Genomic DNA, 24,532 nt, shown 5'->3' on the forward strand with positions numbered 1-24,532 from the left:
GTGTGTGTATCCACTATGCACACAGCCACACCTGGGAAAGCCAGAAGAGGGTGTCAAATCCACTGGAGATGGGTTTACTAGTATTATGCCCAAATCTGCCAAGTCCCAGCAAAAGCCAACAAGGAGAGCCTTTATTTTAATCAAGTTTGCAAGCCGGGTGGTGGTGGCGCCTTTAATCCCAACACTCGGGAGGCAGAGGCAGGCGGATCTCTGTGAGTTCGAGACCAGCCTGGTCTCCAAGAGCTAGTTCCAGGACAGGCTCCAAAACCACAGAGAAACCCTGTCTCGAAAAAAAAAAAAAAAAAAAAAAAAAAAAAGTTTGCAAACTGAGTCTCTCCACATATTCAATGTATTGGAATAAACAGAGAGTCCTGAGCTCAGTTAGAATTGGTTTTTTATAGTAGTAAAGGTGGAAGTGATGGGTTTCTGAGGTTTAGGAAACCTGATTGGCTGACACTTGGTGAGGTGATCCTATCTACAGCAGTTGCAATGCTACGCATTTCCTTTGAATGGTCTGTTCTTGGGTGGAGGTTGGGTAATCTCAGTTTATGGTTCCTCCTGCAACCAGGCATAGCCTCAGGGTAAACTACTGAGACTCAGGCCTCCATTTAAATTTATCGATGCCTAAAGATAATGGTTGGAAGTAAAGAACTTCCTTTGGGTGACCTGCCCATACTTAGCTTATGGCTGGCCCCCACAACTAGCAGGTCAGCAGTCCATCTTGGGACCCAAACTTGGGTTTTCTAGAAGGGCAGCAGTCAGTTCTTAACCACTAAGAAATCTCTCCAGCACCCCATTTATAATTTTAAGAGAGAAGATTAAAGTAACTTCACCTCCCAAACATAATCTTGTAATAGCAAAGTGAGTGTGGTCTTTTTCAAACAGCCATAATAAAATGAAACAACTTATATGCACAGCTAGTTCAGAGGACTAGAAGCCTCATGAATTTGAGACTACCCTGGGGTACATAGTGAGATGCCATCTCAAAAACCATAGGGCAGTCGTATGGTCCAGTAAGAAAGTAGCTGCTGCCAAGCCTGATGACTGCTTCTACAATCTGCATGGCATGAGAAAAGCAGCTCACAGGTTGTCCTCTGAACCATACACAGACAGTGTTATGGTTTTGGTCCCTTTAAGAGACAAGCCACACCCACCCCTCCCCCATCCTCTGAGGCAGGCTGATCTTCAGCTTCTGGCCTGAGCTCGCTCTCTTTCCCATCTGCCTCTCTCCCCACTTCTCTGCTTCCCCCTTCTGTCTCTTTCTCCTCTTCTCTCTCTCTGTCCCCCCCTTCACCCTTCCTCCTCCATAACCCCCTGAATAAACATTCAACCTCACCCTGCATGTTGTGTCTATCCATGTTTCTGTCTTCTGCCCGCCCGCCATGTATCTCCCTGCCTGGGACCAGCCATTGCTCAGGGACCAGCAGCCGTTTTTGCCTGGGGCCCACTGCTTGCTGCCACATGGCCCGCCACCACCGCTCAGGCCACCACTCTGGGACTAGCAGCCATTTCTGCCTGGGACTGGCTGCTCCCAGAGCCTGCTGCCTGCCACCACATGGCCCACCACCACCATTTGGGACCTACAGCATTTCTGCTGCCTACTGCCATGGGGATCTTGCAGCATTTTTTAAAAAAGAATATTAGACAGTAAATATAAAGACTCCTAAATAACAGCACAAACAAACCTTTGAAATATTGAACATATTAGGGGAAAATTACTTTTACAATTTGCAACTTTCAATAATGTATCTCATAGGGGAACTTTTAATTCCTTGTGCGTACGGGGGAGGGGGCGAATGTGGAAATCAGAGGACATCTTGTGGGAGACAGTTCTTTCACCATGTAGGACCAAGAGAAGAATCAGGTCATTAGGCTCAGCAGGAACAGCCTTTACCACCAAGCCATTTTGTCAGGCCATCACAGTTCTTTACCCATTATCTCATATTCAACAAGGAGAAAGCCAGTTTCTCAGCAAGAATGAGTCAGCAAAGTTCTTCAACATGGGTGACTGGGGATTAGCTCAGTCAGTAGAGCATTGGTCTAGCACATACAGTCATGGTTTAAACTAGTGCACCAACTGAAACCGAAGAACCCTAATCCAGGCACTTGGAAGATGGAGACAAAGATCAGAAGCTCAAGATCACTCTCAGCTGTACAAGAGAGCTTGAGGCCAGCCTGGGAATGTAGATCTTTTCCAGGAAAGGGGGGAAATTAAGGGTCTAGAGATTAGGCTTCATGATAGAGGCTTGCTTGCATTACAAGGTCCTGACCCATCATTATCAAATCAAACAAAAATACCCTTCACATTCATTTTGATTAGATACCTTTATTTTTAAATGTCACTTAGTGTATATGTGTTTTTATGTGTGCACAAGCTCTATGCTGCATGTGTGAAGGACAGACAACAGATTTTGGGAGTTGTTTCTCTCCTTCAGCTACAAGGGACCAAGGGATCAAACTCAGGTCCTCAGACCTGGCAGAAGCCTGTTTAACCACTCAGCCATCTCACCCATTTTTAAGCTCAAAAGCTTTTTCTTCCTTTACAGAGTTTCAAAAATAATACGAACAAATATTTGCATGTTTTAAAGTGTACTCCAATAGTATTTTGTCAAATTATTTATGCAGCCGCTTCTTTAGGTTCTCAAGGTGCTCCACACCAACATCTTGTAATTCAAGTACCAAGGCTTTATGTGAAGAAGGATCAAACAAAATAGTCATTAGGCAACACAAATCTATCAGATCTCGCTGACATTTTTGTAACCCTTTTAGGAAGTTTTGATATTTCAGAGGGTCTTTTTTTAATTGCTTCATTTCTGGTACTGAAAAGCCTATCATACTGGTAAGTATTTCATCTATAAAGTCCACATCTAGATAGGCGGTGCCATCAGAAACCTTTGCAGTTACACACCAGCAGCCACCGGAGCTTGAGAGATTCCCAGTCAAAGTGACAATAAATGCTTTGATTGTCACAGTGGTGACTTCCTTTGGCTTCCTGGCCATTAGAACAGACAAATAGATAAAGGGTGGAGAATGTAAGTCCATGTCAATAGAGAGATCAGTATTATTCTCAACTGATCTTGAAGACTGAGCCTGTAACGGGGAGCCATTTTCATTAGAAACCTCTGAACTCTTTTCTGATAGACAGGTTCCTAGTTTTCTGTTTAACATTTTATTACTGGAGCAATGTTCATCTGAACTGTCAATGTTTTGCTCTGTTGTATTACTGACTTCCAAAGTCTTACTGTCATCTGTAAAATCATGGGCTAAGAGTCTCTTATGGTCTCTCGCAGATGGGCAGCTAAAAAATTTGTCTTTGTAAACTATTTGTTCAGATAATTTTTTTTCATTGCAATTGCTGTTTTCTTGTTTATTAATCAAAGGAGTATGGTTCAGAGTATTAGGTTTATGTGAAAATATCTCTACACATTTATCTGTGTTTTTCTTCAAAGTTAATGGTTGTAATGCGTTTGTTTCCATCTGTTCTTTCTGGACAGTTTCCTCTAAAAGCAAGGCCTCTTCCAGTGAGAAGTCGTCAAACTCTCCACTAGTGAAATGCACAGACTGGTTTGGCTTCTCCTTGTGCTTTGAATAAATATTACATCCGGGCTCAAAACTAGACTGAATTATGGGAGTGGGAGTTGAGGAGCTGCCTGTGCTGAAACAGCTTCCTTCCGTGGGTGATGTATCATTGCTTGATGCAGGCTCTTCACTTTCATAGAGACTTGCTAAGAGTTCTTCATCTGAAGGTCCTGAAACAGCATCCAACCCTCCTGAAACTCTGGGCAAACTGTGATCAGAATTACTTGGTACAACTGAAACTGTAGGATCAAGTTCACCAATTAATCTTGCAAGTACTTTCTCTTGAGCATATTCTTCTGAAAGACCATCTACCTCACCCCCTAACACCTTCACATTTTCTGGTTTCAACAAGAGAACACCAAGACGGAATGAAATGCGTCCATGAACCAAAATTTTTGTACCTGGGGGAAGACCACCATGGAGAGCTGGAATAGACTGATACTCCATCCCTTGAATTTGAGTGACACCATCCGTGAGCTGTAGCATCAGCATCCGGGAAGGCCTTGCTTCCCATGGTTTTGGAGTAATCTGTGTTTCAGCTGAAACTAGATCATTGGTTGTATTCTTTCCTCTCAGCTTTTGTATCTGGGAATACGCGGGCTGACTTACATCAACCAAAGAATTGATCTGTAGAGCATAAAATCCATTCAGTTCTCCCTTTGGAATTTCTAAAATGTTATCAGGTAAGAGAGGATATTCCAAGTCTCTCAGGTCAGTAAGAAGCCATTGTTCCAACACCTGTTTGTTTATTTGTGCTTGGCTCAAATTAACATTATTATTTTCTTCTTGGATCCAATTAACACAAGCTTCCAGCCACATTAGAGGCACTTTAACATGCCACGTTGCCAAAAGCCAGGTTTCAACTCTTAATACATCACTAGTTAAACTCATTTTTTAAAATAGGAGCATACACATCCACCTGAAAACAAATAGAAAAGAGATTCAATAAACTTAAAGTTACATTTGTTTCTTTTAAACAAGAACATCTATGTCCACTTGATTCCCTAGACTTAAATACAGCACCTCTACCTCTCAAATCCACAGGCAGGCCTAATTACTTACCACTCCCTTTACACGTTTCTCTCCAGCGCTAAAAACTACTTGACTTTCTACCCAGTCAATACGCAAACCTTACAAGTACTAAGAATGAGGAAAAACAAAATGTTTATGAGCTAGCTTTGTCAAGGTAAAGGCTACATGACCTAACGCCAGTACTTTAACTTCTCTACTCAGTATGTTCATCAGTATCACCAACTGTCTTACACGGTTGCTCAAACATTGATATGCGAAAGGGTAAATGTCAGATCTTTGAAAGACAGTCATTACTATATCTTATTATCTTCTCAAAATTATAATCAGATTCATTTTTTATCACCCCCTCCTTCCCTCTTTTTCCCCCCAAGGTCTGATCATTTATTTGTTACCCTTTATAGACTTATTTTTGACTGGACTCAGACTTAGAAGCAGAAGCTTTCAGTGAGGACAGCCTTCGCCTCTTGGCAATCTGTTCTTCAATGGCAGCATGGGCCAGGAATTCTTCACGGCCTCAGGTGGCCTCACAGCCTACTCACTCACATCAGGCTGTTCCTCTCCACCCTTATGTCTCCTGATCTGCCTCTCTTTACAGTGCTCAAGCTGTTCAGCTTCTTTCTTTCCCATCTCTCCACCCCATATTTGTTTTTTGTTTTTTTTTTAGTTTTTCGAGACAGGGTTTCTCTGTGGCTTTGGAGCCTGTCCTGGAACTAGCTCTCGTAGACCAGGCTGGTCTCGAACTCACAGAGATCCGCCTGCCTCTGCCTCCGAGTGCCGGGATTAAAGGCGTGCGCCACCACCGCCCGGCTCCACCCTGTATTTGTACACAGCAGTGGCTTGTGCCACAGGCAAGCCTTGTTGGGTGGGGTCTTTAGGTGTGTTCCTGCCTACTCTGCATGATGGTGGGTGGAGCCTATGTGTGCCTTCAAGTGTTTGTCCAACCCAAAGCTTCCAAAGAAAATAAATCTCTGGAAAACGTTAGACACAGCAGGGCAAAACTGTAATTCAATATAGAGTTGTCCAGTCTCATAGCTGAACCACTACAACCAATGATGAGAAGTCCCAGCAGGACACGTCCAGTCAAATGGGTCTCCATTCTGCGCAGGCACTTCTCTTCCTCCTGGGCTAGGACATGGCTCTGGGAGTCATGGTAACTTATATGGTGGTCAGTTTTCTCAAGGGAAAACTCGCAGGCCGACTAGTGCTTGTGTCTGTCGCTGACTCTTGTGATGAGCTGTGTATTTCACCGTTTCCCAAGGAACAAGCACAGCAACTGCCTTCCACACCTCATGTGCACCTCACTTGACAGCGCACATCTTTTGTGTCTCTGCCATCTATCACTTCCCACCTTGTCTCGGTGCTTCCAGCATGCAGGATGATCCTAAGTCATGGTGCCTGCCAGGAGCTAGCACTGCTCTCACGCTGTTCCTCACAGCCAGGTCTCACCTCACCAGGCTGCAAGGGCACCAGAGCTCTCATTCTAGGGAAAAATCAAGGCCCTGGCCGAAGCTTCAGCTGCCTCAGTCACTGCCGAGACCTGGAGCCTGACGCTCAGGTTGCAGTGGTCACTAAGGCCATCATGATTCTCCAAATAATCATACTCTATTAATTTAAATTTTACTTAAATAATGTTCACTAGGTTCTTTTGAAAGCTATACTTAACTGTGTACTTTTACAATTAAAATTTATATATGTATGGTTGGCTACCTACCTCTCTGGGCAGATATTGAGAAGTCTTGTTTTCCTAAATATTCTCAACTGTGTTGTCAGTAACATTTAAATCTGATTTTCTCAGAGGGGTGGTGGTGGTACATACCCTTAATCCCAGCACTTGGGAGGTAGAGATAGGTGGATCTCTGTGAGTTCAAGGCCAGCCTGGTCTACAGAGTGAGTTCCAGGACAGGCTCCAAAGCCACAAAGAAACCCTGTCCCAAAAAACCAAAACACAACAAACAAAAAATAAACCTCTCAGTATAATACAATAGCAAAGTACTAAAGACAAATCTCTCTCTCTCTCTCTCTCTCTCTCTCTCTCTCTCTCTCTCACACACACACACACACACACACAATATCTGTTCCTTCTAGAGATGAAGACACTAAAGAGACAGAACTTATTTAAGGTCTAACATGTCCATAAGAAAACTTACTTCACAGAACAGCATGAACTCTGATGACAGGATTTCAAGCTAGGTGCCCAGTGGAGTACTCAAAGCCTCTATTACAGAGAAAGGACCCTGGAAAGACAAGCAGCAGTAAGGATTCGAAAACGAATTAAAGACTCATTGTCCTATTTCCATGAATCTAAGAGTATGATTGTATAGTTCTGGGGACTCCCTAACAGTCAAGATAAAACGGAAACAATATAGGCTAGAAATGAACAGAGACTCTTTGTGAGTTCAAGGCCAGCCTGGTCTACAAAGTTAGTTCGAGAACATCCAGACTCCACTGAGAAACACTGTGTTGCAGGGGGAAGGGAAGGGGAGAATAGGGTGAGATAAACAGAAACAAGCTGTTGAGAGAAAGTTACTCCTTTTAGACCTGTTTCCTCATTTCATTTGTAAACCCAATGGGTCGTGAAAGTACGGTAGAAGAGAATTAATAAAGTAAATTAGTGAAGTGTGTGATGGAGCGGTTCAGAGGAAACTGTAACATACTACCATCACTTGTATGTCTGGAGGGAGCGCATCTATACCACGGTACCCATGCATAAGTTTTTTTTTTTTTTTTTTTTTTTGGTTTTTGGTTTTTCGAGACAGGGTTTCTCTGTGGCTGTGGAGCCTGTCCTGGAACTAGCTCTTGTAGACCAGGCTGGTCTCGAACTTACAGAGATCCGCCTGCCTCTGCCTCCCGAGTGCTGGGATTAAAGGCGTGCGCCACTATCACCCGGCTCCCATGCAGAAGTTTGCACAACTTGCAGGAGTTGGTTCTCTCCTACCAGGTGGGTTCTGGGGACAAAACTAGGGTTTCAAACTGGGTGGCCAGTGCCCTGATCTGCCGAGCCACCTTGAAGAAGGCAAGCATAGCAGATAGTTTAGCCCAGGACCCCACCTGCTTTTGGTAAGACACACCCCCACTCCTATAGAATTCTATTACCATAGTCACAGCAGGTAACAGCTCAGAAGGAAAGGCTAGCTAGGATGGCACAATTTCCCATTAGCTGATAGACAACAGCCGCAGAGTCTTAAGAACCCCTCAATACAGGAAGAGAAACAACTTTGGAAAAGATGTCTCTTAAACTGAACGTTAACTTGTAACACACATTCTAACTTTCTAGAACCAATATTAAAAGAACAATCAAAACCAAACATGGTGGCGCACGACTTTAATCCCCAGTACTCAGGAGGCAGAGGCAGGTGGATTTCTGTGTTCCAGAACAGCCAGGGCCATTACACAGAGAAACCCTGTTTCCAAAAACAAACAGGAAAACACACCCAATTAGAAATAAAGATAAAGGCAAGAACAAGATATAGCTAGCTCTGGGACCCTGGGTTCAATCTCTAGGACTTACTAAAGGGGGAAAGGGAAGACTAGAGGAAAAAGAAAAAAGATATGAGAACAATCATGTCAAAGTTCATGTTTTTATATTAGAGGGATTCTGAATGTTATCTAGAAAAAAATTGCATCATGTTCATGAAATAGAAAGCTGTGTAATCTTAGATTTTTAAAAATGTTGAGTATGCCTGGGCATATGCACGAGTGCAGGTGCCAAAGAGGCGAGGAGTTGAGTAAACTCCAGTCCTCTGGAAGAGCATCAGATACTCTGAACCTCCGAACCCTTTCTTTTCTTCTTTTTAGACAAGGTTCTCTGTATAAGTGCCCTAGCTATTCTGGAACTCACTTTGTAGACCAGGCTGGCCTCAAACCTGGAGATCCATCTGTCTCTGCCTTCCAAATGCTGGAATTAAGGTATGCGCCACCATACCCAGCTCTGAAGAGGTTTTTAGGGACTACTTAATGACATGAAAATGTGTTCATGTTTTCTTAGTATAGTAGCCACATACAAAATTACAGAACTTAACCCTCCCTGCTTTTACAGTAAGAAAAAAAAAATATTTGCATTAACCTTTGTGCCTGATAGATTTGTATGTCCGTGCAAATCTTCATTCTAAATCCCAACTACTAGGAATGATCAGAAGAGAATAAAGCAGGAAGGTTCCATTACTTGTCACTAAGGCTTAGGCATAGCTGGCTCAATGATTAATTATCAATCAGCTTCAAATATTTTTAACAGGAAAGCAGCATCCCTAGATGGTATATGTGACTCCCAACCAATAGCTGAGATTCTAAAGCACCAACAAAAATCTACATCCACTTTAAGGGTATTATTTAAAAAATAAAAGTTGGGCCAGCAAGATAAAGGTGCCTGCCACTAAGTGTAATGACTGAGCCCATTGCTACTGTCCCACACGGCCGATCAGAGAGCCAACTCCTCCACAAGGCTGCCTTCTGGCTTCCACTTCTAGTCTCTCTCTCACAACGTAATTAAAGCATTTACTCTTTAAACCCACTTTAACTTGTTAAAGACTTCAAAGAATTTCAGAATTTTGAAAAGGTACTTCAAAAAAATCAGGGATGAAAAATTGTTTTATTGTCTGGGCAGTGGTGGCGCACGCCTTTAACCCCAGCACTCAGGAGGCAGAGGCAAGTGGATCTCTGTGAGTTCGAGGACAGCCTGGTCTACAGAGTGAGTTCAAGGACAGCCAGGACTTGTTACACAGAAAAACCCTGTCTGGGGTGGGGGTGGGGGGATGTTATATTATGGTTGACATAAAGTAAGAATAGTAAGAGCTGTCTGTGCATCCCCCAAAACCCAATAAAAGGAAACATGAAAGAAAATTCCATTTAGGAGTCTACAACCCAGCTGTTATGTGGCCTTGGATATGGTTCTTATCCTCAGTACTTTTTACATTGTGTGTGTGTAGATTCACGTGGAGATTAGAGACAGATTGAGAGTTGGCTCTCTCCTTCCACCACAGGCCTTCTGGTGACAGAATTTACATCATCAAGCAAGGCCTCAGCAGGAGCCACAAGCTCACCAATTCCTCTCATCCCCACCCCCCCCCCACCGCCAGGTTTTTAGTGTTTGTTTTGTTTCTTGAGACAGCCCTTGGCTGACCTCGAACTCACAAATCCACCAGTTTCTGCCTCTCAACTGCTAGGATTAAAGACAGGAACACAAAACAAAGATAACCACAATTTACTCAAAGTACTGTAATAGCATTTAACTGCCAGTACAAAGTCTGGCATTCAGTAGAGAACTCGGGATATGGTACCTATAGTATTTTAAATATTATTCCAGCTAGCTCCTGTACAGTTACAATTATATTAAATCCCAGTTAAGTAAGGGCTCTAAAACATTAGCCTATACAATTTAACCATTAACCCCTCATGTACCCGGGTGTCACTAAATGAAGAGGACTGTCACAGTGCCCAAATCCAGGGCCATGCCACAGAGCTGTACATCCAGTCCTGAGCAGGGGTTTTAATAATGAACTGAAAACGTCCAACTTCAAAGAGAAAATGGAAGATGGAGGCGAGGCAAACTTTCAGTTACACAAAGAGGAAACCTAAAAAGACAAAACCAAATAAGTATAGCTGAGTTTGGAGAAAGTAACTTTCCACTAGCGTCTACTCAAGATAGTTCCAGTAATTTCCTTTGGATTCACACTCATCACTGGTTACAGGTTAGAAAAAAAAAAGGCGCAATAGAAATACTAATTTTAGCTGGGGGTTGTGAGTATGCCTTTAATTCCAGCCCTTGGGAGGCAGAGGCAGGAGGATCTTTACGAGTCACAGAGTGAGACCCTGTCTCAAAAAAAAAAACAATTAAAAATTGTGGGTCAGGTGTGGCGGCACACACCTTTGATCTCTTCATCTGAGAGGCAGGAGTATATTATATCTGTGAGTTCGAAGCCAGGCTCGTCTACGTAATAAATTCCGTCGCAGACAGAGCTACATAGGCTATCTCAAAACCTTTCTTACGTCCACCCGCACTTCAAGCCTCACCAAATCCTCAATTCCCAGTTTTCCTCTGCCAAGTAAGTAAAAGATAACGCAACGACCATAAATAGCGATCCTTAGAAGGATGCAGGCATAGATATCCTGAGATCATTCAAGGGTCAGGACACGGGTGGACCAGCAAGGAAGCCTCACTGATTAGCTTCCAGAGACCAACATCTTGCCGTCCCAGCAAGAGTCTGGAGCAGTGGGTGAGAATCGAGGGAACTACCGAAGCCGGCTCTTCCCCAGGTCGGGCGGCCACACCGCCCGCGAGCTTCCTGCGGGGGAAGGAGTGCTGCCCCGACGCGCGGGGGCCTACGTCGTGTTCTGCGCTCTACATTTTACGGGGCCAAGGCGAAAGTGACTTGGGTCAGTTACAGCGACCTGAAGGCCTCGCCAGGCCGGCGCCCCTCCCGGGCCGCGGCGTCCGCCCGCCCTCCCGCCCGGACCGGGCCGTTAGCACAGCGGGTTTCCCGGGCCCGGCGGAGGGGCGCGCAGAACCGCGGCACTGGGAGCTAGCGAGCCGCGACGGGGAGCTGTGGAACCCCGGCCGATCACCGACCTGGCCATCCCGCCTCGTGTCGCCACAACCGTGGGCTCCCCGGCCCGGCGAGGCACCGCCGCGCGCTCCTTCTCCCGTTCGCGGGCTCTTTCCCCTCCCGCTTCCACTTCCTACCGCCCACCTCGCGGCGCGCGGCCGTGCCTCCTCCAGACCCGCAGCCACCCCCTCGGGGCTCGCAAACGCCCAGGCGCCGCCCCCTCCGCGGCACACGTGAGCGCCCGTGGCAAGTCTCGCGAGAGCGCCGTCCCTCCCCCCCCTCCCCCTCGCGACAGAGTGCGCGAACGAGAGAGGAGGAGGGCGCTCTGGGCGACAGCGCTGCAGACGCCATTATCCTCTGTGCCTCCGCTGCACGGACGTCGCCGTCGTGCTCGCCTCCCGCTCGCCTGCGGCCCCTCACGTAGGTGTCGGAGGGGACCGGGCCGTGGGGAAGCGGCGGGTCTGGGGAACGGGCGGGCGCCGCGGGACGGCGGGTTGCTCCGGAGGGCGTCCCAGCCCGGGTGGGTTGTCCCAGGCCCCGCGGCCTGCCAGCCCGAAGGGAGTCGCCGGCGGGAGGCGGGGTTCTGGGCGCCGTCATTGACGCGGCCGGGGGCCAATCTCCGCGCGCTCGCGCCACCGCAGACGCCCGGGCAGCCAATGGGGCGCGGCGCCGAGGCGGGAGGGGGTGGGTCCTCGGCCTCTGTCTGGAGCAGGGACCGACCGTAGGAGGCGGTGCGGTGCGGCGGCCGGGAGGCAACGGCGGACTCGGCGCGGTGAGCTCCGGGGGCCGGGCGAGCGGCGCGCGCGGCGGAGAGCGGGGCCGGAGCTGTGGCGCTGCTGTCGGGAAGGGCTCGGGCCGGCGCTTGGTCCCCCGCCCGCCGGGGAACGTTGCCCGGGCTCCCCTCCCCCACGGCCGCCATTTCCCCGAGCGTGCCTCTGCAGTTGGCGTGCGCGCCGCTGCTGCCGCCGCCGGAGACTCTGGGGAGCTCGTGAGCGGAGGCCCGGGGGTCGGAGCCGAGGGGCGCCCGGGGTGGGAGCGGCGCGGGGATGCGGGAGTCTCTCCTCAGCCGGGACCCCGATGGAACGGGAGCCGCCGCTTTGTCTCGAGCGGGCGGGCGGTGGGGGGAGGTGCGGGGGCTGAGCTCGCGGGCCCGCGTGCTGGGTGGGTGGGGGAGGGGGTCTCGCTCGCGCGGCGCCGCCTAGTCGCACGTAGTCGCCATTACGCGGGCCGCCATTTCCTGTCGGATCCGGGTGAGGAGAGAGGGAGGGAGGCGGGCGCTGCTCCGCTAGGCCACCGGCCGAGCCCGGGAGGGGAGGGCCGGAGCGGACCGTGAGCAGGGGGACGGCGCGAGCTTCCGCGCGGCCGATCCCGCTCGGCTTTCGCGGACGTGGGCTCGACTCTTATCGGTCGACCCTGCTGTCGTCCGCGCCTGCATCCATTTGCGGTCGTGGCTGCAGAGCGAGCCGAGCGGCGGGTCCTCGAGCCGCCCTTAGCGACGCTAGCAGCCGGCGCTCGGGGGTGGAGGAGGCGTAAGTGGGTTTCGGCCTCAGCTTTGTTGTGCTGGCTGTTCGCGTGGTACGGCCACGAGAGGACCGGACCAATTGTGTCGCTTTGGCTGTAGTCTTTAAGAGCTGTATTAGAGGTGAAATTGTTGGGTGCCTTTTTAAAGCACCGTTTACAATCGTAGTGAGTGGTGGTGGTTGAAGGTTCCGCTGGCTTTGCTGGAGAATGGCGCTGGTTTGAGTCTGTCTTGTCAGGGCTTTAGATTGTTCCCTGTGGACGTTGAAAAGCAGCTTGTATTTGCCGTTATATTTGTAAACTTGGCAAATGTCATTGAAGTGGTGTTGACATTCGCAAACAGCCACAATAATTTCAGTTACTTACTGGTCTTACAATAACACTAATTTTGTGCTACGGTGCAGTCTTTCCCAGAATTAGTTTTGTGAACAAAATCTTAGGGCAGTTGACTTTCCAGTTGTAATGATATGAAGTAAGTTGTTGAGGACGCGATTACTGAATTCCTTGGGGGAAATTTTTCATTTCATGGTAGTGAGTTGAGCTGTTGTGTTTCATTGAGACAATCCAAAAGCAATCCACCACACTTGTTCCTCGCCTGAATTTTTTAGAGTAGGAAGGAACAGCCGGCTTCCTCAAATCAGACTTGCGACCCAATATTAGTATTGAATAATAAAAGGAAAAGCGCAGTTGATTTGTGTTGGTTTTTATAGGCTGCTGCGGCTCTGCGGTGTCAGTTCAGCGTTGCAAAGCTGTGTGTGTGTTCTGGAAGCACGGTCCCTTTTAAAGATTTTAAGCAAAATAGTGTTTGCTTTTTCCAATAAGCCAAATGTACTAGCTTCTTTATTTTTCTACAGGTTGGTGTATCCATTTAATTCAAGAAAATGGAGACCGAGCAGCCAGAAGAAACTTTCCCCAACACTGAAACCAATGGTGAATTTGGTGAGAAGATATTTTAATTATAAGCAGTTTATGAATATATTGTTAGTTTCATTATGACAGTAGCTTTCTGAGCGTGCTGTGGTTACCTCTTACTATAAAATTCTGTAGTTTTGAGATTCTGTTAAATCTTGGTTTTAATGAACAAGAAGTAACCCTGTCTTGCACAGGTAACAGCCAGTACAAATTGTTTTCATCCAAATTTTTAATCCTTTGAAGTATTATGATCTTTGTTGCAAAGGGGAAAGACCAGGAAAACAGCAGGGATTTTATAAAGTGTATTTTAAAATACATTTACTTGAGGATATTTCTAATTCAAAATATGAACTTAATTTGTAGGTAAACGCCCTGCAGAAGATATGGAAGAGGAGCAAGCCTTTAAAAGATCTAGAAATACTGATGAGATGGTTGAACTGCGCATTTTGCTTCAGAGCAAGGTACAAATACAACTTTTTGAATTTTGGATATTTAAATTTTGTCCTTAAAACTACAGTATTTTATTCTAAGCCCTAATTTGAATCCCAGGAACACTTTTAGAACTTTCCACATTGAATGAAAGTTTGAAAGATTTCATTGGTGAGGCTGGCCTTAGCGCTTTATCCATCTGTCCTCTGCCCTTGATTGCTGGCAGAACAGATGGACACTAACCATGAGTTAGTTGGTTTGGCTCTTTATAAGCAGACTTGTGAATTCTTGGTAGTGCTCAAGTTCTGAAGGTGTGAAAGCCTTATTACAGGGTTGCCACAGATGTCTTTGAAGTATGAGCGGGACTCTGGGCATTGAAAGTTTTATTTCCCCTGGGAACTAGTTTGATTTTGGTTACCTTATAACTTTGCTCAAGTTACAGTATAAAAGTTTGCTGAATAGATTTTGGCCTGGTTTTCACAAGATAGCACTGGTAAAGATATTCTGCACTTTCTAGGAACTTTACACATGTTTGGTGTTATAAATATTCCAGTGATGTATTGTAAAATATCTCATACTCAGTAAATAGAATCTTGGTTTCCCTCACTCTTAAGTAGATTCTCTGTCGTGTGCAGACTTCGTTGTTAAAGTTTAAAAATACAGGTAGGAATACCAATTTTATGGAAATGCACAGTAATTTTTTTGTCTTTCAGAATGCTGGTGCGGTGATTGGGAAAGGAGGCAAGAACATTAAGGCTCTGCGTACAGACGTAAGTATTAAACTACTAAACAAACAAATTCGTTGTCTGTTTCTAGAATTTTAAAGGATCACATCTTAGAAGTCACTGTAGCTACAACCATTTGTAATAATTAATGGTCGTATAGAGGATTCCTATTCTTTTTTTAAAAGCTCTGATGGTGGAACATATATAATTAAATCTTTTCATTTTATGGGAAGGCCCTTCAAATTAGTTCTCTTTCAAATAAGACAAAACATCTTAATTAGAAATAGAGACAATGTGTGAAAACCCTTAATTGCATCATTCCTCTTGTGTGTGTGTGCGATAGAGAGAGGGAATCTGTATTACTCAACGCCATCGTGGATGGCTGATTAAAACAATTTTTATTTTCTTTTAAAAAAAGACTATCTGTTCCACAGCTTGCAACATAGAGCTAATGTTAACTGATTTTTAAACATGAATAAATAATAATCTTGCCAGTCGAGCTATCTGCCTATAATTTGAGTCTTCATAATTTATAGTGGGTTGACTCTTGTGATTAGACACATTAAATGTTGGCAGCACCGGAAGTGTGTGTGTATTTCTAGACCTTGATTATATCAAAATTTCCTTACTTAGTAAAATAGAGGCGAATAGCTGTGTGGAGTACCTAACAGTAGTATTTCATTTCTCTCGGTAACAGATCTTCATGTTTCTCTTTATTGCTATAAACTTTAAATTTTGTTTTAATTTTTATAAGCCTGCTTTTGAGATACAGGATTGTGTTTGACACCTCATGAAACCAAAACAGTCTTACTAGTTGGGGGTTTGGTGTGGGAATTTTTGTTTTGTCTTTGAACCTCTTTCTCCTCTTAATCCAGATGTTCTGTATAATTATCTGGGTTATTTCCCCCATTTTCCTCAAGAATTTCAGTAAACTTTTGAGTCATGACAGGTTTTGTGTCTACCCTCACGAGCCAGCCTGCTACTGAAACATTTTTTAAAAAAACAAAAACAAAACTAGAACCATCAATTTAAGGTCCTTAAATGTTAAGCCACAGTCAGGTATAGAGAAGTCCATTATTGTGTTAGTCTTCAGAACAACTTAAGCTTGTTTCATTAATTGAGAGTATGAGTATAGTTTGTATTAAATTAAAATTTATTGCTTTTCCCCCTTTTCCCTCTCCTTGTTTTTTTGGCCATATATCTCCGTTGCCCATGTACTGGATCGACTTACCCCTGCGTTGCCCACCATGACGTTGGCCCATCCGCCCCTGAACGCCCATGTGAAAACCCTGGTTGGCTATGCCCAAAAATGTGCTCGTTGCCAAACGGGTACAATACTTGACAACTTCTGATTGAATGCCCATGCCCAATGCCAACATCCACGAACGCCAATGACCAATGCAGTACAATGCCAGTGTTTCAGTCCCAGACAGCAGTGGCCCCGAGCGGTATGTCCCAACAGTTTATGCCTCACTGCCTGATTAGAAAGAGAGAAATGTATTTTATTACCTGCCTTTTATATAATTAAATAGTATCCCCTTTAGACGGTGTATTGTTTTTCAAGTTTCTGTCTTATTTTCCCCATTAAGTCCTTTTGTCACTGAACTTTTACCGTGAGTTGCCCACCCAAACGATCCACTAATTTTATTTCGATGGAAGGAGCACAGCTTCAAGTGTTGCATATTTGCTGCATTGTAAATCAAACTGTTACCCAAATAGTCTCTCGCTCTGTCTTTGTGGCCCACCTTGCTTCCCAACATTGTCTGTTCATAATGTTTTCTGATGAAACGCTAACTGGTTCACTTTCCTTCACTTCTCATTTGTATTGTCTGTTTTGTCTTGGCATTTGTATTTGTTTTCTTGCAGAGCCCATTAGTAGTCTAATTTCTAACTGGTATCCATAACCTTACTCCAGATACAATGTTCACCACTTGCATATTCCCCCACTTTACCCAAGAGAAGGTGTGCCAGTATTACCAATGTAACAGCGAGGGTGTCCTTAACTTGGTGGCGGGGAACATGAGAATTCAACTCTGCTTCAATTCTGGTCGATTATTGCCACTTAATCTGAGCCCTTCCAGCAGCCCATTCTCTCTGTCTTTCTCTCTCGAAGTCTTCTAATAATGTTATGTCTGTATTGGGCATAAAATAAAATGCATGTACAAAATTCATAAATAGGTTACTTTAAATGGGGACTATTAAGTAAATGTGATGTTACTTCTCTAAAAGATGACAAAACTGCTGATGACAAAACTCATTTTTCTTTTCCACCTTTTTGTATTATGTGGTATTTGATATTTGGCAGCATACTGAGTATCAGTGCTGATATTGAAACGATTGGAGAAATTCTGAAGAAAATCATCCCTACCTTGGAAGAGGTAGGTTTCTTTTGTTATAATAAAAAGATGTTGGGGAAAGTTGAGGGTTGGTGTTTAAGTTTTATTGGAGTGTACTGAGGGATGGGAGAGAAACTGAACAGTTCTGTAGCAGCAAAATCATTCATAGTATATAACGTTCTCTATTTGTCTTTAAAATTCAGGCTGGCCACTCCTGGAATAGTAAATATCTGTGGTCATGTATTATGACTTAAAGAAAGGCCTTGATTTTAGGGTCGGTTTTCTTAAACTGACAATGTTGAAAAATAAAGGGCAGATTTGTTTTGTTGTTGTTGTTTTTTATTTTTTTTTTAATTCGGGAGAAAGGGTTTGTGTACAGTTCAGTTGCGGGGTCATAGTCCCATCTAAGGAAGTTTTAGCTATAGAAACTTGTCGTGGCTCTTCTGTAGATAGGAAGCAATGAACCCATGGCTATGGCTCATTTTCTATATTAATATTGGCATTAAGGGGTCTGAACATTTATTTACTGGGTATACATGGAGGAAAGATTTTACTGTTAAATAAGTTGTTTTCTGGATTAGTAATATATTTTAATATATGTTGTAGTAGCTTTACCAATATATGCGACAATAGCCTGATCACGCTAGACACTTAACCTATTATTCTTATTTTTCTACTTTCAGGGCCTGCAGTTGCCATCACCCACTGCAACCAGCCAGCTCCCGCTCGAATCTGATGCTGTGGAATGCTTAAATGTATGTCATAGTGCCATTGAACCCCACTGAAGTATGGAGCCTGGCCCATAGGATTGATTTATTTTTAACATAGTGTGCTTTTCCCATCTCTATAGAAAAAGGCTTAAAAATATGATATATGAATGGTCTTACAACTCACTGTTGACCCTGCTCCATGCTGCAGTGGGAATTAACTACATTTGCAAAGTGCTTTGCAGTCATTTTTATTATGGTGTTATTTGAATGTTAATAATTTTGTGGTAACAGCGACATGCTAAATGGCTGCAGTGTGGGTATGGTGTTGCAGGACCTGAAAATAAAATAGTTTTTTAAGGTGGTGCAGATTGTCCTTTTTGGGCCTGGCTATTGAGGATAATAAGCACATAACTGGTAAAGTTATTGAGATACAAATTCAGGTTGCTTACTGCAGCAGTGCATTATGTTGTGCTTAAACATAAGCTGATAGTGTGTCGGGAAGAGAGTTATAAGAAAGTAAAATTGTGTATTTCCCCCTCCACAGTACCAACACTATAAAGGAAGTGACTTTGACTGCGAGTTGAGACTGTTGATTCATCAAAGTCTGGCAGGAGGAATTATTGGTGTCAAAGGTGCTAAAATTAAAGAACTTCGAGAAGTAAGGCATTATTTTGCTCTGTTTTGTTCCTTGCTGGATTTCATAATTTTCTGTGCAGAGTTGGTTCTTTGTGCTATTCCCAATGATAGATAACCCCATCGCTATTTACTTAGGTCTTAAAGTAACAAAACTAAGTTGTTTTGTTCAACTTGTATCATTTCTAGGTCTTGTATGTTTGACCACATTTTTTATGGGAATCATTGGGTTCATATGTCTGAAGTAGGGAGCCTGGATGTTGTTTAAAGTGTTAACTTCCTCTTATGAGTTTTCTTTCTGTGAATGTGTTACAGAACACTCAGACAACAATCAAGCTTTTCCAGGAATGCTGCCCTCACTCTACTGACAGAGTTGTTCTTATTGGAGGAAAGCCTGATAGGGTTGTAGAGTGCATCAAGATCATCCTTGACCTTATATCTGAGGTATTGTTGGGAGATTCTGTTTGCATTCAGTTTATCACACTAACAGAAATATGGCAGTATTTAATTTTGGCATTTCCGTGGGAGTTTATGTTGCTAGCTTTAATACAGAGCCTTTGGTCGTTTATGCAAAGGTCCTTACATATAGTTCTGTATTGCCTGCTTCTTTCAGACATATCTGGGGTAATGGTCTTAGTAATTTTGAAATCCTTTCTGTCATTGCCTCTTTATATCTCTGCCTCTATTACCTTTTGAGGCTGGTTAATTAATAATTACTAATAATTAATAATTGGAATGGGTTGATAAGACCAAGGCTCTTCAGTCTTTAAAGTGTTTTGTTTCTGTTTTTAGTCTCCCATCAAAGGACGTGCACAGCCTTATGATCCCAACTTTTATGATGAAACCTATGATTATGGTGGTTTTACAATGATGTTTGATGACCGCCGTGGACGTCCTGTGGGATTTCCCATGCGGGGAAGAGGTGGTTTTGACAGAATGCCTCCTGGTCGGGGTGGGCGTCCCATACCTCCCTCTAGAAGAGATTATGATGATATGAGCCCTCGTCGAGGACCTCCACCACCACCTCCTGGTCGTGGTGGCCGGGGTGGCAGCAGAGCTCGGAATCTTCCTCTTCCTCCACCACCACCTCCCAGAGGGGGGTAAGTTTTAGCCAAACAGCAACATAAAAAGAGGCTGCGGTATAATGGGGTTGTCTTGGTGCGAGGCTAAAATTATTACAACACATGTTATGCTTACAGAGATCTAATGGCTTACGACAGAAGAGGAAGGCCTGGAGACCGCTATGATGGCATGGTAAGGATTTTGATTTATAAGGGGGTATGTATGTGTTGTAAGAGACCTTTTAATCAAATATTCTGTACAAGATTGTACAGCCATCTAAATAGTTTGATATTTTTGTGTGTAATACAGGTTGGGTTCAGTGCTGATGAAACTTGGGACTCTGCAATTGACACATGGAGTCCATCAGAATGGCAGATGGCATATGAACCACAGGTTGAGTATTAATAACGTTAATGTAATTATCAGCAATATAATTTGCCTATTAGAAGTGGTTCGTGTCCCTGCTCCCTGATAATTTCTACCTTCTTAGAAATCTGTGCATCTAAATCTTTAGTTTGCTTACTGGAATAGTGTGGGTGTGGGTTGATATGGGGGGAGTTATTGTTTTTTTTCCTAAGCTCTGGGTTTTGTTGGCTTTTTGGGCTTTGTTTTGTTTTAGGGATATTGAAATAAGTAATTTTATTTTTCTTTGTTTTTAGGGTGGTTCTGGATATGGTAAGTTTCTTCTTTTTGAAATCAGACATTGTTTTATACTTATTTTTCTAAGAACTTACTGCTCATTATTTAAATCAGATTATTCCTATGCAGGGGGTCGTGGCTCATATGGTGATCTTGGCGGACCTATTATTACCACACAAGTAACTATTCCCAAAGATGTAAGTATTTTTAATTCAGGGAACTTTCATTATTTTTTTTTTTGTTATGATTGCTGCTTCTGTAAATTTAGCAAAGACTTTCAATTTAAGATTGAGATAATGTTTAGGATTTGTGGGAGTATGTTAAATCTAACAGCAGATAGTGCCATGAATATAGGTGGTTTTGGATTTCTTATTAGTTTGTTAAGGAAATGTTAAATTATAACAATCTAAAATATAGTTTAGAAATTTAAGACTGACATTCTATAAAGTTGCTCCTCTTGATCATCGATAAGGGATTAAGTTTTCCTTAAAGTTGTCATTAAGCTTATATTTAAATATCTTTTCAGTTGGCTGGATCTATTATTGGCAAAGGTGGTCAGCGGATTAAACAAATCCGTCATGAGTCAGGAGCATCGATCAAAATTGATGAGCCTTTGGAAGGATCTGAAGATCGGATTATTACCATCACAGGAACACAGGACCAGATACAGAATGCACAGTATTTGCTTCAGAACAGGTCAGTCTGAGCTCCGTTTGTGTTAGCATATGCACACTAAAACCTTTTAAAGAGCTCTTCTTCCCAATTGATTTTTCTTTTAGAAACCATGGTGTTTCCGTCACTTGGGGAATCTAACTTCTTAAACATCTTAATTAATAGCTCTGCCTTGATTTTCTTCTGTTTTCTTACTAAAAATGAAGACATTCAATACTAATCTTGCTGGAAGAAGCCCTAACCAAGCAAACTTCTCATTTCTCTGGTGAAAACTGCTGCCAAAACCACCACTTGTAATAAATTATACAGAGCCTGTAGAAAATGTAGAAGAGTCATTGGATGTTGGCCTAGTTCTGTGTGGAAGACTAGTGATTTTGTTGTTCTTAGCTAACTAAAACGACAACAAATCACAGTCTGCCATATGGCACAGGCCACCTCTGCAGGACATGATGGTGCTGGAAATCGCAGCATTTCACACCTGCCTCGCATGCCTTGTCCTTTCTACCAAGGATTAACAGCTTCTAGTCTCATCTTCTTACTCTGCACTACTTGCACTACTGTCTAACATTTCTTGAGTTAACATTGCTTTAACTTAGAGTTGCTAGTGCTCTTTAAAGTTCTTCTAAATGTAATGGACATGTTTATCATTTTAATTTAGCATTGAAATTGTCTTAATGTTGATTAAGATGTTTCGAACAAAAATTCTAATTCGTACTTTTTTTTCTTTTCTTTTATAGTGTGAAGCAGTATGCAGATGTTGAAGGATTCTAATGCAAGATATTTTTTCTTTTTTATAGTGTGAAGCAGTATTCTGGAAAGTTTTTCTAAGACTAGTGAAGAACTGAAGGAGTCCTGCATCTTTTTTTTTATCTGCTTCTGTTTAAAAAGCCAACATTCCTCTGCTTCATAGGTGTTCTGCATTTGAGGTGTAGTGTTGACAAGATGTATAATGTTTTAGTTACTTACAGGGTTGGGGGGAGGGCATGCAAAAACAAACATTAAAAATTTGAAACCGCAGCAGAGTGAGTGAATTTAATTTTTCTTTATTGTTGGTGGTTTTAAAAAATTTCCCCCCGTGTAATTATTGTGAACACCTTGCTTTGTGGTCACTGTAACATTGGGGGGGTGGGACAGGGAGGAAAGTAATAGTCCACATGTCCCTGGCATTTGTTCAGAGCAGTGTGCAGAATGTAATGCTCTTTTGTAAGAAACGTTTTATGATTTTTAAAATAAATTTAGTGAATCTATTTTTGGTGGTCTTTTTTGTTTTTTTAAGGCAATTTTCAAATCGTGGTTGAACTTTCCAGCCCACCCCTAAACTAAACACTAAGTTTGATTTTCAGCTCCTCTGTTGGATATAAGTGCACGTCTTAGACATAGGCAAAACACATTGGCAATTTCGGTTTGGGTGATTTTCTTAATGGTTGGAAAGATGTGGCTTGATAAATTTCCATCACATATTCATGCTTATAATAAGCTTGGAATTTTGTTTGTTTTTGCAAATGTTTGCCACTACTTTTTAGCAGTTTTTTATGTTAATGGGGAGAACTAAGGTGGGAAACAATATTACAAGAGTTAACCATCCTAAGTATATGCCAGAAGCCTAATGGGCAGTGAGCTTTATTAATCAGAGTAACACTTGGTTATAGAAGTGGCTGACGCTGAGTAAATCCTGGTTATTTTTGTTAGATAATTTCTCACCTATAGACAAATTGTCAACCGCTTTAGTGTATTGTTAGTTGAACTTTGTAAAAAAATATATATATACTTGTTTTTTCCATTGTATGCACAATGAAAGAAAAAGGATGTACCATTTCTCTGTGTGTTGAATTATGTAGGAAATGTTTGTGAACGATTCAAAAAATGGAAAAAGTTCCTGTGGATGTTGTGTGTAGACTTGGCATCTGTATTGGTAGTTCAAAATCCACATCTTAAATAAACTTCCATGATGTTAGTTTTGATGTGTGCCCAATTTGAAAGGGGGTTGACTGATACATACAAAGTTTATTGAAGTGTTCCTCTTGTAAGGAAATACAGTAATCTTAAGTTACATGGGGATTTTTGTGTGTGTGAAATGGGATTTTTGTGTGTGTGAAATGTTCTAGCACATGGAGACATTGTGCTCAAGGGTGGCACAGGAAAACAAGTTCTTCAAAGAAGCTGCTGATACTAGTTAGACCTCTGTTCGGTAACTGCAGAGAGTAAAGAATAGCTGGCTCTGTCTATCAGAATAATTTGCTTTCAGCTCCAGTAAATTTGAGGTGAAGTCATAGCTTAAGTCTGAAAATGTTGGGGTAGGGTCTTTTAGCACACGTTGAGTAGTGTTTGCTTGCCAAAGGCTTTTTAGAGTGAGTTAACTAGCTTAGTTTGTGGAAGGGCATATATATGGTTTTGTTAGGAAACCATTAAATGAATCCTTTTGCAAATCAGCAAGAAGTAACCTGAGATTTGCATCCTAGGCAAGACCTTGCCTTGGCATTTAAGTGAATTTAAGGTTGGGGATAAAGCAAACCCACCCCCCACCCCCACCCCGCATGAGAAAAATCAGTACCAAATTGCTAGCCCTACTGGAGGGAAGTAGCCTTCATTTCTATGCTTTCATAACATCAGTAGAACACATGTTCTTTTAGGTTTGCTTTTTAGCATAATTTAACATAAATATATGAATACCTTGATGCCCTTGGAAAGTGACACTGATTTGAATACAGTTCTGGACAGGATAGATGTTTTACCTAGGGATTTAAGGACTAGGATGTCCGCAGGGCTAAAGGGGTGTTTAAGTTGGCATGCTTGAGGCCTTTGGTTCTATCTTAAGTACCCTGTCAGCTAGGATTGTACATAGCTGTAACCCAGGACAAAGGGGTCACAGAAGGTTTAAGCCAGCCAAAGGATACATACTACATGAAATTGTCAGGAAGCAGTTGTCAACTGCTTTAGTGTCTTGTTAGTTGAACTTTGTAAAATATATATATATATATTTTTTAAATATATATTTATAAAATATATACATATATGAGCGCAACTGGTGCATTAGTTTTCTTGAGGTTGGTATGCATGTGTCTCCCTGAAGGGATTACACATGGGGTGGGGACCCGAAGGTTTTCACCAACTCAACTTTCTTCCTAGCATGATTTCCAGGCTCCTGCCTGGCTTTCTGTAGGGTTTTGGGAACCCTAACTCATGGTTGTATAGCAATCATTTTTCACCGACAACTATTTTTACCAGCCAGTCAAGAATATGCTTAAAAAAAGATTTATCCAGCCCAAGAATATGCTTTTTTGAAAGACTTACATGCCTGCGAAAATTTGGAAATAAGATTTCCAAAAACTCAGCAATGAAATCCCAAAGTTCTACTATATTCATCCATTTGTGTGAAGAGGGGGTGTGTTTGTGTGCCGTGCATGTGTGGAGGCCCGAACAATTCAGAAGACTAGATTTCCGTAACTGGAACTGGTCAGATTTGGTACCTTTAACCTATGAGCTCAAATCAACTTTTAATGTGTTCTTTTTGTTTGCTTTAAGATGGGCTTGCTGGCAGACCTTCAACCTGTGGTCCTTAAACCTCCTGAATATAGGGATAATGATCTTGTAACACCACACTGAGCCTGGCCCAGCTTCGTGGTACTGCAGAATTCCTGGAAAGCAATATTGTAATGTTTCTTATTGTATTATTAGAACCAACAAAAACACCAAGGGTACCGGTTAATTAAATCCAGGGGGCAACCAGCACTTGTCACATAAGCCTT

The 24,532-nt window shown here is 43.0% G+C and overlaps 2 protein-coding genes across 8 annotated transcripts; one reads left to right on the forward strand and one right to left on the reverse strand.

Moving 5' to 3' along the window:
- Positions 1-2,310: 2,310 nt before the first annotated feature.
- LOC121453233 (recQ-mediated genome instability protein 1-like) lies at positions 2,311-11,425 on the reverse strand. Of its 3 annotated transcripts, none has more exons than XM_041659757.1 (3): positions 11,295-11,425; positions 6,759-6,845; positions 2,311-4,498 (listed from the first exon to the last, which is right to left on the reverse strand). In XM_041659757.1, exon 3 carries the CDS (start codon positions 4,468-4,470, stop codon positions 2,614-2,616), a length of 1,857 nt encoding a protein of 618 aa, XP_041515691.1. In that variant the 5' UTR covers positions 4,471-4,498; positions 6,759-6,845; positions 11,295-11,425; the 3' UTR covers positions 2,311-2,613. The 3 variants fall into 3 exon arrangements, with proteins under 3 accessions (XP_041515691.1, XP_041515690.1, XP_041515692.1); XM_041659756.1 differs by having other exon boundaries at positions 11,174-11,311; XM_041659758.1 differs by lacking the exon at positions 11,295-11,425 and adding an exon at positions 10,472-11,138.
- A 9-nt stretch (positions 11,426-11,434) lies between these two features.
- Positions 11,435-22,740, forward strand: LOC121453234 (heterogeneous nuclear ribonucleoprotein K). 5 transcript variants are annotated; one of them, XM_041659760.1, is made up of 16 exons: positions 11,435-11,570; positions 13,523-13,607; positions 13,944-14,041; positions 14,723-14,779; positions 16,139-16,182; positions 17,040-17,112; positions 17,754-17,825; positions 18,325-18,438; positions 18,729-18,857; positions 19,206-19,513; positions 19,613-19,667; positions 19,785-19,868; positions 20,135-20,150; positions 20,229-20,311; positions 20,641-20,810; positions 21,524-22,740. In XM_041659760.1, the coding sequence occupies exons 2-16, from the start codon at positions 13,550-13,552 to the stop codon at positions 21,555-21,557; spliced, it is 1,395 nt and encodes a 464-aa protein (XP_041515694.1). In that variant the 5' UTR covers positions 11,435-11,570; positions 13,523-13,549; the 3' UTR covers positions 21,558-22,740. The 5 variants fall into 5 exon arrangements, with proteins under 5 accessions (XP_041515694.1, XP_041515697.1, XP_041515693.1 ...); XM_041659759.1 differs by lacking the exon at positions 11,435-11,570 and adding an exon at positions 11,849-11,922; XM_041659762.1 differs by lacking the exon at positions 11,435-11,570 and adding an exon at positions 11,849-11,922 and having other exon boundaries at positions 21,584-22,740.
- The last annotated feature ends 1,792 nt before the right edge of the window (positions 22,741-24,532 follow it).

The sequence above is a fragment of the Microtus oregoni genome, unplaced genomic scaffold (assembly GCF_018167655.1).
Source record: "Microtus oregoni isolate MIOR12 unplaced genomic scaffold, Mior012 000011F_ref0000422, whole genome shotgun sequence".
In the NCBI taxonomy this organism is placed as follows: domain Eukaryota; kingdom Metazoa; phylum Chordata; class Mammalia; order Rodentia; family Cricetidae; genus Microtus; species Microtus oregoni.